Source organism: Galeopterus variegatus, unplaced genomic scaffold (genome assembly GCF_000696425.1).
Source record: "Galeopterus variegatus unplaced genomic scaffold, G_variegatus-3.0.2 Scaffold438, whole genome shotgun sequence".
Taxonomy (NCBI): domain Eukaryota; kingdom Metazoa; phylum Chordata; class Mammalia; order Dermoptera; family Cynocephalidae; genus Galeopterus; species Galeopterus variegatus.
Window position 1 is genome coordinate 105,702 of NW_007726549.1, and position 17,078 is coordinate 122,779.

The 17,078-nt window shown below is 55.1% G+C and overlaps 1 protein-coding gene across 1 annotated transcript in view; it reads left to right on the forward strand.

The window, feature by feature from the left end:
- The window catches only part of ANK1 (ankyrin 1, erythrocytic), a 67,633-nt gene that overhangs the window by 24,677 nt on the left and 25,878 nt on the right, over positions 1–17,078 (forward strand). Inside the window, exons 23-35 of the mRNA XM_008568761.1 lie at positions 1,257–1,354; positions 1,434–1,658; positions 2,311–2,465; positions 2,773–2,984; positions 3,456–3,660; positions 3,988–4,084; positions 4,288–4,516; positions 5,760–5,885; positions 6,012–6,131; positions 7,586–7,664; positions 7,929–8,003; positions 9,404–9,535; positions 10,500–10,646. Coding sequence (XP_008566983.1) covers positions 1,257–1,354; positions 1,434–1,658; positions 2,311–2,465; positions 2,773–2,984; positions 3,456–3,660; positions 3,988–4,084; positions 4,288–4,516; positions 5,760–5,885; positions 6,012–6,131; positions 7,586–7,664; positions 7,929–8,003; positions 9,404–9,535; positions 10,500–10,646 — 1,900 coding nt within the window. The remainder of the gene's footprint in view (positions 1–1,256; positions 1,355–1,433; positions 1,659–2,310; positions 2,466–2,772; positions 2,985–3,455; positions 3,661–3,987; positions 4,085–4,287; positions 4,517–5,759; positions 5,886–6,011; positions 6,132–7,585; positions 7,665–7,928; positions 8,004–9,403; positions 9,536–10,499; positions 10,647–17,078) is intronic.

Sequence of the window (17,078 nt, forward strand, 5' to 3'; positions counted from 1 at the left end):
CACCGTTTCTCTTCCCTTCCCGTTTGCAGAGAGTGAGGACCCTGGGGCGTGGCTGTCTTGAGATGACCTGTACCACAACAGGCACAAGCAGCTGAGGCATTTACAAAGCACCTTCAGGCCTCGATTGCACGAGTTCTCCGTGCCCATGCTAGGGGCGTTCCTGTGATCCCAGATCACAAGGCTGTGTGCCTCAGAAAGCTCCAGGGTGTGTGCAGCACCATTACCATAGTCCAGTGGTGACACCGGAAGCTCTGGCTCCAAAGCTGTGTTCACAGCCACAAGCCCTGAGCACACTGCACTCGCGGGGACAGCGGGTCGTGGTGCTGGAGAGTAGGTGGGCTCCGGGCAAGTCGTGGGGTGCTGCACTCCTTTTCTTTCCTGTCTGTCCAAAAAGGACGGTTTCTGGGGCCGGCCCGGTGGTCCAAGGGTTCGGATCCCACATACAGACCGGCTGCTCACTGGCTGAGCGAGGTGCGGGCGCAACACCGAGGGTTGCGATCCCGTTGCTGGTCCCGGTCCGGTACGGGCGCAACACTGAGGGTTGCGATCCGTTGCCGGACACGAAAAAAGACAAAAAGGAAAAAAAAAAAAAAAACAAAAGGGACAGTTTCTGCCTCACCTTCTTCAAGAGGAGATTGGGAGCTGGAAGCAGCATATAGTACACAGGGGCACTGGAGCGCCATTCCTGGTGCAGAGCATTGTTCATGTGGCACCTATCTTGTGGCTTCCCAAGGACGTCAGCTGCATTTGTCCAAAAGGGGATGGGGGGGTGTTAAAACAATTGAATTTCCCTTAGTTTAATCTTATGCCACTTGACGCTATAAGACAACACTTGACTGGGTAATTTATAAAGAACAGAGGTTTATTTGGCTTACAATTCTGGGATGTTCCCCTTCATAGCGGAGGGAACAGGAAGCCCCCCAAGGGCAAGGGTCTGCCATGTTCACCTCATTTCCTGGGATGTCCCCAGGGCAGGTGGCTGTCCTGGAGCTGCACAGATGGGGGTGAGGGGCAGAGTTTGCCAGTGGGTGTGGCTGGAGGGCTGGGCTGGGGGCTGGAGTCATCTGCTCCCCAGCTCTGCCCCAAGACCCTGGGCCGAGGAGGGGCCTGTGCTTCCTCTGGATTCCAGGGATGCCCAGTCCAGGAAGGGTCTGTGGGTTGGGGGGAGGGAGCACTTCAGCTCCACTCTTGCACTCGGCAAGCCCGGGGCTGGCCCAGGCGGTGGGGGACAGGAAGCCCTCCACTCTCCTCCTCAGGCCTCCAAAGAGTATGACGAAGACTCGCTGGTCCCCAGCAGCCCAGCCACAGAGGCGTCCGACAACATCAGCCCAGTGGCCAGTCCGGTGCACACTGGGTGAGTGACACGCGTTCAGGGCCCCGCCTGCTCAGCTCACAAGGGCAGAGGAGCCCAGCCTGACCTGCTGTGCTCGTAGGTTTCTGGTGAGTTTCATGGTGGATGCCCGGGGAGGCTCCGTCCGGGGGAGCCGCCACAACGGCCTGCGTGTGGTGATCCCGCCGAGGACGTGCGCGGCACCCACCCGCATCACCTGCCGCCTGGTCAAGCCCCAGAAGCTGAGCTCGCCGCCACCACTGGCTGAGGAGGAGGGCCTGGCCAGCAGGATCATTGTGCTGGGGCCCACGGGCGCCCAGTTCCTGAGGTGAGAGGCCGCCGCACCCATGCCCACAGGGCAGGGCCCTCCTGATGGGCGCCCAGGAGCCCAACACCTCTTCCCTGCCTCTGGATGCACCAAGGAGTCCCTTGCCCGGGGGAGCCTCACACTCCCCAACACTGTGACACTATAGAGCAAGGTGCTACTTTGGGGCCCGATGATGTGCCAGAGGGCAGCCCCTCCAGTCTTGCCCCGAGGGCGGCAGGCTTCCAGGCCTGCTCCTCTCCTTCTCTGCACAGACAGGTTCCACTTGGAGCTTTGCCGTCCTTCAGGCACTGTGGGCGTCCTGTTGGGACAGGCCCTGCCTTCCCACCTCCATCCGCCCTCCCATTTGCACAGTGGCCTGCAAAGTGCTTTCTCCTTGACTTTCTCTTTAAACAGAGTCCCAGATCCTCCCTCCAAAGGAAAGGCCACTGTGGCCATTTGACAGATGAGGTAGCTGAGGCTCAGAGAGGTTAGGTCAGCTGTCTAGGGATGTCAGACGCGTTCCCAGAATGGGGTCTGAGGGCAGGGTCATTCTGGTGAGCCTTGGCTGTGTGGCTGTGGAGGGCCTTGGCCTGAGGCAGGTCTGCTCCACTGTAGAGACCTGCCCTCCTGTGCCCCGCCACTTTCCCCACTGTCTGTTCTGTCCCTGCTTCAGCCCCGTGCTTGTGGAGATCCCCCACTTTGCCTCCCACGGCCGTGGGGACCGTGAGCTTGTGGTTCTGAGGAGCGAGAATGGCTCTGTGTGGAAGGAACACAAGAGCCACTATGGAGAGAGCTACCTGGATGAGACCCTCAGTGGGATGGATGAAGGTATGGAACCCTCCTTCTGGGGATGGGGCGTGAGGGTGCGTGGGGGGTGCGCTGTTGAGGCTGCCTGCAGTTTGGAATGTCCTGACAGGCGAGGGATGGCCCTAGGTGGTCAGGCTCCAGGACCCTAGGATGTGCAAGTAGGTGCCAAGCCCCCACCTGACACCGGCACCTCCTCTGCAGGGCCTGTGGGCCCGGGGGCCAGCAGAGGGCCTGGGCACTGGGTCCCAGGGGTGAGGAGGTTCTGGGGCCCAGCAGTGGGCTCATGTGTGCCCAGTGTGACCAGGTGGGTGGCCTGTGGTGATTGCAGAGCTGGAGAGCCTGGAGGAGCTGGAGAAGAAGAGGGTCTGCCGCATTGTCACCACCGACTTTCCCCTGTACTTCGTGATCATGTCACGGCTCTGCCAGGACTATGACACCATCGGCCCCGAAGGGGGCTCTCTGAAGAGCAAACTGGTGCCGCTGGTGCAGGCAACGTTCCCAGAAAATGCTGTCACCAAGAGAGTGAAGCTGGCTCTGCAGGTGACATGGCTCCTCCTCACCAGGGTCTGGAGGGTGGAAGGAATTCATGGCCCTTGAGAAGACTACCCTCTCCCCGGAACGGCCCCACACTTTTGTCCAGTGACTTAAAATTCCACCGTAGAGACTGGACCTTGAAGTCAAAAGAAAGTTGGGTGGGGGGATGAAGCAGCTGCTCCCTGAGACGCTGCAGGACGCCCCAGGTACCCAGCCATGCTCGGCCTGGGGGAATTCCACACATGCCCCTGGGAATAAGATGTAGAAGGAGAAAGGAGAGAAAGGGCTCAGAAAGGAGAACAAGGCAGTGACCTGGGCAGGCCCTGGGGTCAGCACGGTGAACACAGTGGCTCAGCCGTAGTAGGAACCCCTGAGCGTCTGCCCTCTGCCCTGGAGGTCTCGCTCCCAGCGCACTGCTGCCTCCTGACATGCCCCCTCCTGCTCAGGGCTGAGCATCCTGCCTTTGGCACTTCACAGGCACAGCCGGTCCCAGATGAGCTGGTCACCAAACTCCTGGGCAACCAGGCCACATTCAGCCCCATCGTCACCGTGGAGCCAAGGCGCCGGAAGTTCCACCGCCCCATTGGGCTTCGGATCCCACTACCCCCTTCGTGGACAGACAACCCGAGGGACAGTGGTGAGGGAGACACTACCAGCCTGCGCCTGCTCTGCAGTGTCATTGGTGAGAGGTTCCCCTTGCCTGTATCCTCTTTTCTCGGCAGCAGCAGCTCCTCTGGGACACCCGAGGGGGGAACGGGGAAGGTGAAGCCAGCAGTCACCTCGAGCTTTGTGTACCCCTGGGGGGTGATGTGCTCTTGCAAGAGACGGAGCATGACGCAGCTGAATAAAGCCCTCCAAGCCCTTGGAGAAAGGTGCTGTGGGTCACCAGGAGGAGGAGCAGAGTGTGGGGGACACACCGCCCTGCCCTCGCACGCTAGGCTCCACGCTTGGCTCTGCCCTGTGCATGCCCCCTGAAGACCATGCCTGCCTGTTTCTGCTGGTGTTGCAGGAGGGACAGACCGAGCCCAGTGGGAAGACATAACAGGCACAACCAAGCTCGTGTACGCCAGCGAGTGCGCCAACTTCACCACCAACGTCTCTGCCAGGTGAGGCGAGGCCCCACGCCACCCAGCACTGTGGGCCCCTCATGCCCTGACCTGCTGTCCAGGCTTGAGCGTAAGGTCCCTTCGCTGCCCCTCGACCTAGAGACCCCGACCACCAGGAGCAGTGGAGTGGCCGCGGCACAGTCACTGGGAGCTCCCTGGCGGGCACTTAGGAACACGCTCCTAACTTGCCCTCTCTCTTTTAGGTTTTGGCTGTCAGACTGTCCTCGGACAGCGGAGGCAGTGAACTTTGCCACTCTGCTATACAAAGAGCTGGCCGCAGTGCCCTACATGGCCAAGTTCGTCGTCTTTGCCAAGATGAACGATCCCCGAGAAGGGCGGCTGCGCTGCTACTGCATGACCGATGACAAGGCGGACAAGACCCTCGAGCAGCACGAGCACTTTGTTGAGGTGGCCCGGAGCAGGGACATCGAGGTACACTCCTGCTGCTGGTGTCACGGGTGCCCCTTGCCTGTCATTGGCCCAGCACAGTTGGGAAGCCCTGCCTCTGGGGGGTCCCCTCTTGAGCACGTGTGTCTCAGAGGAAGCAGCAGGTTGTCAGCCCAGTGATTTGTGAGATAGGGGTTGACGTTTATTGAGTTCTGTGTACTGGGTACCATTTAAGGTGTTTTACTTGCATAATCTCATGTAACACTCATAACTACGTGTGCCTTTATTATCTCCAGTTTACATGTTAGGAAACAGGCTGAGAGACGTTAAGTAACTTGCCCCAGGTCACCAAGTAAGCAAAGGGTAGAGACGGGATTTGTCCAAGCTGTCCGACCCCAGGCGCTTCCCTGCTGTGCGAGGGTTCTGGTAGCGTCCGGACTGGGAAGCAGGGAGAGGGCTGGACCGGTGACGCGGCAGCGAGGACTGGGACTAGACCTGAACCTGTTGCTGACGCCAGGACACCCACTCCCGTGAAGATGTGTAACGAGCCAGGAACCTCCCACGGCTCTGGCCTCGGAATCTGTGCTGAGGCTTCCTGGGGAAGGCCGAGGGCTTGGCAGAGAAGCACAGGGTGCTGACTCAAGTCCCGTTCCCCTGCCAGCACGGCAGTTGTCCTCCCTGGGCCTCAGTTTCCTCAACTGCCAATGGGGTAGGGATGACATCTCAGTTGAAAGTGTTCCGTACACAGTAGCATCTTCATTGTAGGTGAGACAGCACAGTCTTTCTAGCACTTTTCATGAGCTAAACACTTGGGACAGACGAAACAACAGACCCGAAGCCATTTTCTGATATCCTAGTGGAGTTGTAGTGTGCTCGGTTAGCAATCCTGGTCAGCCTCACAGGGATGTGTGAAGATGCTTTTCTTTTTTTTTTTTAAGATGACCGGTAAGGGGATCTTAACCCTTGACTTGGTGTTGTCAGCACCACGCTCAGACAGTGAGCCAACCGGCCATCCCTATATGGGATCCAAACCCGGGGACTTGGTGTTATCAGCACCGCACTCTACCGAGTGAGCCACGGGCCGGCCCTGAAGATGCTTATTTTAAAATCCTTTCAAGTAAGGAAGCATGCTTCCTTCATGATACCCTCGGGAATAAAGCCTTTCCCAAAAGAAGCAGTGGGAGTGCCTCAGGCTGCAGCGAGGCTGTCCTGGAGGGCGGAGCAGAGCTTGAAGGCGGGAGGTCTGGGCATCCGCCTGACGGGCTGCGCTGCTTTTCCTTCCCTGCAGGTTTTGGAAGGAATGCCCCTATTTGCTGAACTCTCTGGGAACTTGGTACCTGTCAGAAAAGCTGCCCAGCAGCGGAGCTTCCACTTCCAGTCATTTCGGGAGAGCCGCTTGGCCATCCCTGTGAAGGTGCTGGCACCCTCTGTCTGGCTGGCCTCTCCTCTGGGACTGGAACATTTGGGAGGCAGCGTCTAAGCCGGCCAGTCTGGTGGCCTAGAGGAGGCCCTGAATCTTCTTTTGTGTGGTTGAACTTAGGTGCGGGACAGCAGTCGAGAGCCGGGAGGGTCCCTGTTGTTTCTGCGCAAGGCGATGAAGTATGAGGACGCCCAGCACATCCTCTGCCACCTGAACATCACCATGCCCCCCTGCACCAAGGTCAGCTGCCACCCGATGCCACCCTGGGCCAGAGAGGGTTCCCCTGAGGAGGTCTCCAAACAGATCGCAGGTCCAGCCCTTCCAAAAGGCTGCCTCCTGCTGCAGTGCTGCCATTGGAGTCCCCGAGGGACAGGAAGGGGCCTCATTTTCCTCTGGCAGGGAAAGCATGCCCTGGCCCTTCCAGCCGGGCTCAGTCCAGCTTTGGTCATGGACACAAGAAGCAGCGTCCGTGTCCGGTGGCCATGGTGTATCCATGCAGTGGGCCGTGAGCTCTCTAAGGAGGAGCCTTCAAGGCATCGTCAGGCTCCCCTCGGCTGAGGCCTCTGGGGCTGAGAACCGTGTGTCGGGTTGCTCGAGGCTGCCTGGCTGCGGAGAGCTCCCGTCGGGCCTCTTTCTCATGAACTGCCCCAGGTGCCAGGCCCTCAGAGAAGGGTGTCCTGACGTCCTGAGCCTCTGTAGACACCCAGCAGTCTTAACCAAGTATGTTCGGTCGTGGATGCCTGTAAGAGTATCACAGTCACCACCTGCACTAGGGACTTTGGAGTGACCATACGTCTCCAGAACATCACCACGTGTTTCGTTGGTGGTGGTTTTTTTTGTTTGTTTTGTTTTGTTTTCCTTTTTGTCTTTTTTCGTGACCGGTAACAGGATCGCAACCCTCAGTGTTGCGCCCGTACCGCGACCGGCAACGGGATCGCAACCCTCGGTGTCGCACCCGCACCACGCTCAACCAGTGAGCGGACTGGTCTCTATATGGGATCCGAACCCTCGGCGGGAGCGCCGCCGCACTCCCAAGCGCCGCACTCTACCAAGTGCGCCACTGGGCCGGCCCATCGTTGGTGTTTTAACCGTTAGCCTTCTATGCTAACCTAGAAAAGAAGCAAGTCGACGTTCATGTGTCCAAGGCTCGGCTTCTCTTTTCTTTCTGGGCACAAGGGTGAATAACTTCTCTTTCAAAGAGGATTCCCTGCAGCCTCAGGAGCCATCGAGGTGCCTTTCCACAGGACCCTGGTGTGAAGCCTCGGGCCAGTATCAGAAACAGTTCTTTTGAGCAGAAAGGAATCCAAACAGATAAACGTAGTTTTAAGTTCAAACCCCAGCTCTACCACTTATGAGCTGAGTGGCCTCGGGCAAGTTACTTAACCTCCCTGCCTCAGTTTCCTCATAGATGCAGCGGGAATAATGACAGGACCTGCTTCACAGGTCATCGTGAGCACTCAGCAGCCGTCACACATGATGGGGCCACACGAGTTTGTCATGTCGTTGTCATTATCAACAGTGGCAAGCCCTCTGACTCCCTCACACGCCACCTCTTCCCACGCTTCTGCCCTTCGTGTGGAGCCTCCAAAGCCGTGCAGCTTCTTGCTGTTTACCCGGCCCCGGCTCGTCACTCCCACCCCACAGCGTGAGGGCTCAGGAATGTCCCAGCGTCCTCTCTTGTCTGTCTTCTGCAGGGGAGCGGAGCTGAGGACCGGAGGAGGACCTTGACACCGCTGGCCCTGCGGTACAACATCCTCAGCGAGTCCACACTGGGTAGAGCTCTCTTTGTGATACTTTGTGCTTGCCTGTCCCCGAGAAGCTGAGAGCGAGCTCGTTTCCCTTCACTGAGGCCAAGGCTCTGCCGCTGATGTGATTACTCAGCCTGTGTGCTCTGAACATGCATATAGAGCCTTGGCCTGGGGTCCCCACCTGACCCTCTCAGCCTCTGGTGCACACGGGGGTCTGCCATGTGATCCGAGCCCCCATCAGGGCCGTCTGCTTATGCCTGTCCAGTCCACTCTGGTCGTTTCTTTCCAGGCTTCCTCAGTGGGACAGACCGAGCAGATATGAAGCTGGCTATTATATCAGAGCACCTCGGCCTCAGCTGGGCAGGTGAGTCGGGGCACTTGGGCAGAAAGCGCTTGGCCACACCTACCCCGCACCTCTTCCCCCGAGTGAGCAGCACGTGACAGCTCCTCCAGCCTCCCTTCATTGTCCACTGAGTGTCTGGTCTGTGAGTGTCTCGAGGAGGTTTGTTGTCCAAGCAACACGACTGGGTGCCAGTGGGCAGGGGAGCCCCCTTCTCCATTTCTGTCTGGCTTTCCTCTGTAAGAAAGAAGCAAGTTTGACATGATTCTAAGGTCATAAGAGACCTTAGAATATATCTAGTTCACCTTATTTTACAGATGAGAAAATTGAGATCCTGCCAGAGTGACTTGGTTAGGTAGCTACTTAGTGACCAAACCCAGAAAAGCAAACAAAACAGACACACAAAATCCGTGCCTCCTGGCTGCCTGTCCACCACGCCTTGCACTCTACACTGCCTTTTCTCAGAGGCTGGCTTTGCTGCGGAGAAGGAGGGAGAAGAGGGCAGCTCTCAAGCTATCCCAGCTCTGGCTGCGCTGAAAGCTACCAGATGCCCCGCGACAATGGGGAGGACGATGGGACTGAGGCTGACACAGTGAAGGCTCACGACGCGTGTTGCTTGGCCACAGACCCTGGAACTCAGTTCTCCCTCCTTTCCTTTTTATTGATTTGTTTATTTTGGTTTTGTTAACTTTTATATGAACGGACTTCCTCACTCCCTCACCCTGCAGGGCTCTTCAGACAAGCTCAGACACCTTAGCAATAATTAGCTGAAAGGCGGCGTCCCGACACAAACTCAAAAGTGCCGGGACTGCTGATTCTCTACGTGCTGCTGCTGCTGCTTGGGGTGTGCGTGTGCATGTGTGTGTTCTGATCCTCACTATCACTTCTCTCCAGTCTTCCTCACCCTTGGAAGGAGACTCTGATGCTGTTCTCCTTCTAAAGCACCTGTGAGAAACAATAGTAAAAATAACAGGGCGGCGACCGCTCTGTGTCACTGCCTTGCATCTGGGTGGGACTTGTATTTTCATTTTAAATGTGCACCTTGCCTTTACCTGGCGTGTGCATCAGCAGACTCAGCCCCTTCCTGGCTGGGGCTGACTTGCCCCGTGACCTTGCAGCAGCTGCTGACCTTGCTGACAGGTTTTGCTCCTCAGCACATGTGTGAAGCCATGAGAGAAAGAAAGGGCACTCGTCCACTCATTCATTTACTCACCAGCTATGGATCGAGCTGCCTTGCCCCATGTCCTGGGGATACAAAGACGTGGGTGCCGGCATTTCAGTAGGCATTTCTCGGTCAGAAGAAACACCACATGCAGAGAGAGCCTGCACCCAGCTCCCCGTGCTGCCCATGAGGCACCCTCACTGCAGAGTGCCCAGGCCAGGGGTGGAGCTCGGCTCACCTGCTCGTGGTTCTTTGCTCACAGAGTTGGCGCGGGAGCTACAGTTCAGCGTGGAAGACATCAACAGGATCCGCGTAGAAAACCCCAACTCCTTGCTAGAGCAGAGCACAGCCTTGTTGAACCTCTGGGTCATCCGGGAGGGAGAATCCGCAAAGAGTGAGTCCGGCTGGGCACAGCAAGCCCTCCCTTTCCACTGGCCACCCTCGCCAGAGCCACTTCCTCAAGCCCCACTCGTGATGGCGCCTCTGGAGCCAGCCTCTGTCCCTCTGTCTCTCTGTCTCAGTTGGTCTGTCTTTCTCTCTTTCACATACCCACACGCGCCATCGTTCTCATGGTCCACAGGTCTTCTAGGCAGTCCTGCCAGAGGACACTGGTTACCAGAGAATCTTGACCGCAGTCTCACTCCCTCCCTTGGAATGAGACGAAATCACTCCAGGATCCCTAGGTGTCAGCACATACGTGGGGCCTGTGCCTCTCATCTTCAAGTGCACAAGTGTCCCCTCCCAGGGCAGCGTGGAGAGCCGAGCCCCAGCTGGAGCAGCTCCAGGAGCATCTTTTTCCACTCCAGGGGGGATTTGTCTACATTCCCTTTCCTGCTCCCTGTGCCTCTCATCTTCAAGTGCACAAGTGTCCCCTCCCAGGGCAGCGTGGAGAGCCGAGCCCCAGCTGGAACAGCTCCAGGAGCATCTTTTTCCACTCCAGGGGGGATTTGTCTACATTCCCTTTCCTGCTCCTCCTCAGCCAAATTCCCGTGCTCAAAACACTGGGAGGAATTGTCTACACTTGTATGTCAGATCAACTGGCAAGGCCAGAAATTCAAAAGCACTGAGTCCAGTCATTCTCACCCTCATTGTCTTGTAGGATTCCTCTTAGGTTACTAAAACCACCCCCAAAACAACAAACAGTCTTTCTGTGCTTGGAAATTGGCCACTGTTAGCATTTGGAAAAGATATGTTGCCGTGTAAAAAAACCCTGCGAAGAGGCAGTTTGTTTGGGTTCTGACAAAGCAGGACACCTCCCTCCACCTCCCCTTCTCCTGGGCCCCTGCCCAGTTCTCAGAGCCGCTGCCCTGGGACAGTCGGAACTCGCTCCCCACCGCCTCTCCTCCCTCTCCCGGCAGTGGAGAGCCTGTACGCGGCCCTGCGGAGCATCGACCGCGCTGAGATCGTGAGCATGGTGGAGGGCTCGGGCAGGCAGAGCCGCAACCTGAAGCCGGAGCGGCGGCACGCAGACCGGGACTACTCGCTGTCGCCCTCCCAGGTGAATGGTGAGTGTCTTCAGGAGAGGCGGCCCGTCTCTCCTCCCTTTGGGTCTGTCACAATGACTCTGCAGCTGTGCCCTGGCCAGCAGGTGCAGTGGCTATGTGTGGTGCTCTGCAGGTCACGGGCCCTACCAGGGGCCCAGCGTCCCCATCTGGACCATACTCAGTGCTTGGGTGGTTGGGAAGGAAGGCGTGAGAGTATGGCCCGAGGACTCGCCGGTGCTCCTCCGCGAACCCAGTCTCCCCTTTCCTCTCTCCCTCGGTCCTCATCCCCTCTCTCCCCTTGCTGTGTTTGCTGTGGTTCGGCATGGCAGGGAGCCTCAGTGTGACCTAGCCAGCCAAGGAGGGGAGCCGGGAAGCAGGCACTGGTGTGAAGCAGCGGCCGGGCTCCCCGCGCCTCCTGCACCTCTCTGTAGCCGGGGTGCTGGGTCGGGAGGCTGGATTCTATCCTTTCCTCCCTGCCGACTCCTGTGTGGCTCAGATGTCTCCTCCTCTTTAAAACCAGCAAGCTGGGTTGGATCTTTAAGATTCCTTACAGACCTTGGGGAAAATACTTTAAAGCTGTGACACGGCTTCCTCTGGTGCCTGATGCGTCACCCTGAGCAGACGCGAGGCAATGTGAAGCTCCCCATGCTCCTGGTCTTCACGGCCATCGCTGCCACGCATGGCTTGCTGGGCACCTGTGGCCACGCATGGTGCCCTGGGCGGGGAGCAGTGTGGGGAGCTCCAGGCTCGGCACAGGGCCTCCTCTGTCACTGTCCTCCCCGACATCCTGGGTCTCCGGAAACATGCCGCCTCTCTCTTCTGCCACTGACCTCCCCTTGACTGCAGTCTGCCCTCCTGTCACCCCGCTCATCCCCACTGTCTCCACATGGCCAGGGGCACCAGAGCCATCGGCCTCTGCTGATGCATGTCCTGAGGACCGCCCGCCGCCCATGCCTCATGGCTGTGTCATGGGCATGTGTGTGTGTGCGTACATGTGCACATGTGCACGCATGTGTACGTGTGCACAGTGTCACCTCGTAGTGGCTGCCTGCTGCGTGTGCTCTGCTCACTCTTCAGGTCCACCATAGAGGGCTGTGGACAGTGGTCCACATCCAAGGGGACCCCTCGGGGACTGGTGGGAGCATTGCAGGGACTGCTAAGCAGGACAGCTCCCAACCCAGAGGGGAAAGAAAGGAAGGGCAGCTGAGGAGAGCCGCAAAGCTCGGGGAGCCAAGTGGCACAACATCCCTTCTGTGTGATGTGGCTCTTCTGTAACCCTGTGCTGTTTCAGTGAGTCAGAGCAGCAGGAGTGTGTGTTGTTTGTGCCCCATCTGTGTCCTACAGAGCAACAGGCCACTAGATTGACATGAGATGAATAAGGTGGTTACAGACGTGGGCATTTTTGAAGTTCCCACTGACTATAGGGCCCACGGCTCTGGCCAGGCCTGGGAATTCAATGCCCAAAGCAGTTCTAAATCCTGCACAGATGGGTCTCTGAGTGCTCCGTGCCTGGGGAGAGGACTCTTCCTGTTGGTCAGCCCATTTGCAAATATTTTTCAAGCATCAGCTACATGCCAGGCACCGCTCTAAACAGGGGAGATGAAAAGTTCTCAAACAGACAATGAACAGACACGACTCTGCCTTCACGGAACCGACCTTCTGTTAGGAGAGCCAAGCAGTAACGTGGTGTGCAAGACAGTTACGTGCTGTGCCGTCAGGGTCTACCTGAGTGAGGGTCAGGAATTCAGCAGTGTGATGAGGTGGGTGGCATTTGAAGGGGCTGAGGGAGGGCACTGCATGTGGACATCAAGGAAAGAGCGTCCTAGAGGCGCAGAGACCCTGGCAGGGCCACGCCTGACGTGTTCACAGCAAGTGAGGGGCCGGGGGCAGGTGCGGGAACAGCTCTGTAGGCCACCACAGGGCACTGGGTTTTACCTGGAGGGAGGTGGAAAGCCACTGGAGGGTTTTGAGCAAAAGAGTGACATGTTAGAACCTAAGTTTTGAAAGGATTCCTCTTTCTGCTTTGCTGGTTTAGATGGTCACCATGTGTCGTGTCTACACCTCCTGGCTTCTCTGTCCAGCCCCGCCAGCCCCTCTGAGCCCCATCCCCAGCAGGTCTCCTCATAGATGTGGGCTGCAGCCTGCACCCTCCCCAGCCCAGGCAGAGGCTCATAAACGGGCGCCCAGCTTGCTCGTTCTGCCTTCCTGTGATGCCGGAATTGGCTTCTGTGTTTTTCCTGCCTGCCTTCTTCCTTGTCCCGAGAAGACTATCTCTTATCTGGGTACCTCTGGTCTGGAAAGAAGGAAGCAGAGGGATCGGAGGTGCAGGGGCAGGGACGCAGCAGCCTCTGCAGTTCCTGGGGCTCTCTCCTGGGCAGGCTCACAGAGGGCTTGTCCTGGTGCCAGCCAGCCCAGCACATCACACTGGTGGTCACAGCTGTCCTCTGGGCTCTTTTGTACTGTACCTCATGTCTGTGCTTGTCTGAGCCGCCTTCTGAAGCCACAGGGCCTCGGGGCAGCGTCTGGTTACTCTGTGCTCCTGTGAGTCCGAGGAGGGCAAGTGGAGTCTGCTTCCTTCCCTGGGCTCTTCTTGCTGTCTGTACCCGGACTAGCTGGGCCAAGGGCCAGGTCAGAAGGCCAGTTTGCTTCTCCAGCACAGGAGTAACATAAAAAATCACCTGTAAAGCAAAAAAATAGCACATTGCTGAAAATGAAACAGACCTCACATGAAAGGAAAAAATGGGCCTCTCACACGTGTGTCTTGCATGCGTGTCAGCTCTCACTGGTTTGACAGATTGGACACTTATTACTGTCTACTTGGAAATAAAACGTGTTTCATTCACATCAACTCTGATACTAGTGAGCATGGCTCCTGCCTGAGGCCAGGTTGTCTGTCCACCCCTTTGTCCAGTTTGCTACTGATATTAAACTAATAGGATAATTATTGCCTCACAGTTGGGAGAGAACCAGGGCAATAACTGAGACGAGGAGGGCCCGCCTGACTGTGCTCTGTTCCAAAGCAACATTTGCCTTTTACCTGATTTCCCCAACTTGAGCCCCAGAGGGGAGTGAGGGGTGGGCTGGTGGCCCAGGTGTGGTGGGCTGCTTGAGACTGCTGCAAGACAGACACTTCTGAAAGTCAGCACAGGGGGCTCGGTGGATCTTACTGGGTTCTGGACCACCCCAGACCTTGTAATTTGTTGCTCATGGAGGCACTTGGGCCCGAGCAAGCGTCGCTCCAACTTAATAGTAACTCCCTCCGTTACCAGGAGCAGAGCTACCTCTAGCCTCAGACCTGCACCTGTGTGGGTGGGCAGGGCCCTCTGGAGACTGAGAGGAAACAGCCAGGCAGGCCCCTAGATGCTGCTACCCTGCTACCAGGGGCAGGCTGCAGGGTGAAGTGGGCAGGAGCCAGGCAGAGGTTCTCATCCCCACATGTCTGCATCTGGGTGGAATTCCATGAAGCTGAACACAACGGACATTTCGAGGTGGGAACTTGTTAAAGCACACCCAAGAATGAGCCTCAGCTGTTCTGTGGCCGGTAGACCTGCCTTCTCCCAGTTCTCCACAAGTCTTACTGGGATTCCCAGGAGTGACAGAATGTTCATCCGGCCATATCCAAGGGGCTGCTTAAGACACATGGCACTTTTGGCCAAGATGGAGTAACAGGAACTAGACATATCCTCCTGCTTGAAATAAGCCAAAATGGATAAAATATATGAAACAACAGTTTTCAAGACATTAAATATCAGGCAGCAAAGGACAGTGGTCCGTGCAGCGCAGAAGTAAATGAGGTGAGTCCCACAGTGGCCTAGATCACTGCCTCCAAAGAGTTTCTAGGGAAATCCAGGCGGACTCCCTGAGTTGAGGAGAAGTCACTGCGAGTCCAGGAAGACCAAGGCCACTAGAGTTCCCAAGAGTACGGACCAGAGAGGAGACAGCTGTGCAGACAGAAAGCTCTGGAGACCTACAGAGGGTCTCCGCGAGTTCCAGCTGAGTGTTAACCCGCTATTCCCGATGGTCAGGCTGATCATTCACAGACGTTGGTTAGAGGACAAAGAAGGGTCTTGCCTCAAAAAAGGGGAATAATTAACCCGAGGTTGAGCAATGCTGCAGTCTGGCCTGATAAATCTTGAAAGCAGATGCACAAGGATCAAACTGCTTCCAAGTAACTTGGAACTGCATAACAGAACAAAGTTCTAGAATATTTATAGGAATATAAAAATATCTACCACCAACCAGGTAAAATTCACAATGTCTGGCATCCAATCAAAGATTATCAGACATACAGAGAAGTGGGAAAACATAATCCATAAGGAGGAGAAAAATCAATTTATTGAACCTGACCCAAGACTGGCACAGATGTTAGAATTAGCAACAAATATGGTAAAACAGTTATTATAACTGTATTTCAGATGTTCAAAAAGTTTGATAGAGGGCCGGCCCAGTGGTGCACTGGATAGTGCGCTGCTGGGGAAGCGCGGCAGCGCTCCCGCCCGAGGGTTTGGATCCCACATACAGACCGGTTCCCGCTCACTGGCTGAGCGAGGCGCAGGAGCAACACCGAGGGTTGCGATCCCGTTGCCGGTCCCCGGTCCGGTACGGGGGCAACACTGAGGGTTGGGATCCGTTGCCGGACACGGAAAAAGACAAAAGACAAAAAAAAAAAAAAAGTTTGATAGAGGGCCGGCCCAGTGGTGCACTGGATAGTGCGCTGCTGGGGAAGCGCGGCAGCGCTCCCGCCCGAGGGTTTGGATCCCACATACAGACCGGTTCCCGCTCACTGGCTGAGCGAGGCGCAGGAGCAACACCGAGGGTTGCGATCCCGTTGCCGGTCCCCGGTCCGGTACGGGGGCAACACTGAGGGTTGCGATCCGTTGCCGGACACGGAAAAAGACAAAAGACAAAAAAAAAAAAAAAAAAAAGTTTGATAGAGACATGGAATATATTTTTAAAAGACCCAAACCAATCTTCTAAAGATGAAACTATAACGTATAGGATGAAAAATACACTGAATGGGATTACACTTAGACATTGCAGAAGAAAAGATTGGTGAACTTCCTAACAGAGATAGAAACTCTCCAAAATGAAAAACAGAAGAGAAAAGTTATCAGTGAGCTATGGAGCAATTTCAAGTGACCTAATATATATGAAATTGAGTTCCCAACAGAGAAGAAGGCAGAAAAAGTATCTGACAAAATAATGGCCAAAATTTTTCCAAATTTGATGAAAATTGTTAGTATGTAGACCCAACAAGTTTAATGAACCTCATGCACAGGAAACATGTAAGCAACTACATCAAGGCACCTTATAAACAAACTGGCTAAAAGTGGTGATAAAGAGAAAGTCTTAAAAGCAACCAGAGGACGGAAAAGAAAACATGTGTGTCCCAGGGAACAAAGTAAGAATAGCTTTGGATTTCTCATTGGGACAACACGCGTGAGAAGACAGCGCAGCAGCATCTTTAAAGAAGAAAGGAAAACATCTCCAGCCAGCAAAAATAACTTTTAACAATGAAGGCAAAATAAAGACTGTTGCAGACATACCAGAGCTGAAAGAATTCATCAGCAGGAGACCCATAAGCAATGTTAAAAAAAAGGAAAGTCTTTCAAGCCACGGGAGGATGACACCAGACCGGAGTGTGGACCTGCGTGAAGGAATGAGCCCTGCCAGACATGCTGACCGCAAGGGAAGACACGTAAGGTTTACTGTCCCACTGTTCGGATCTCTGAAAGATAACTGACTACTTAACAAAAACTGTAACAGTGTAATAGTGGGTTGACAGCATATGTGAAAGCAAGATGTACGGTAACGATAACACAAAAGTCAGAAAGAAAGTTGGACGTGTGCTGTGATAAGGTGCTTAGAGAATCACTTCAAGGTAGAATATGTGGTACAAAGCGAAGTGTGTACACTAGAAACCCAAAAGCAACCACTGAAATAATAAAACAGAGTTATAGCTAGTAACCCATCCAAATAGATGAAACAAGTCTCAGTACATCTAAAAGGATTCAAGTCCCACAAAGTATGTTCTCTGATCACAATGTAATTAAATTAGAAATCTACAAGAGAATGATATCTGGAAAATCCCAAATATTTAGAAACTAAATAATATACCTCTAAATAACTCATAAGTGAAAGAATAAAGCAGAAGGGAAATTAGAAAATATTTTGAAGGCTGGCCAGTTAGCTCACCTGGTTAGAGCATGGTGCTGATAACACCAGGGTCAAGGGTTTGGGTCTCTGTTCCAGCTAGCCACCAAATAAAGAAAGAAAAAAAAAATTTTTTTTTTGAACTGAATGAAAATAAAAACACAAAATATCAAACTTTATGGGCTGCCACTAAAACAGTACTTTAAAGCACTAAATTTCTACATTAGAAAGTTAAAAAGTTTGATTCAAAATGGCGACGGGTCTGGAGCGCCCGCGTCAGGAAACAGCGCGATCCTGAGA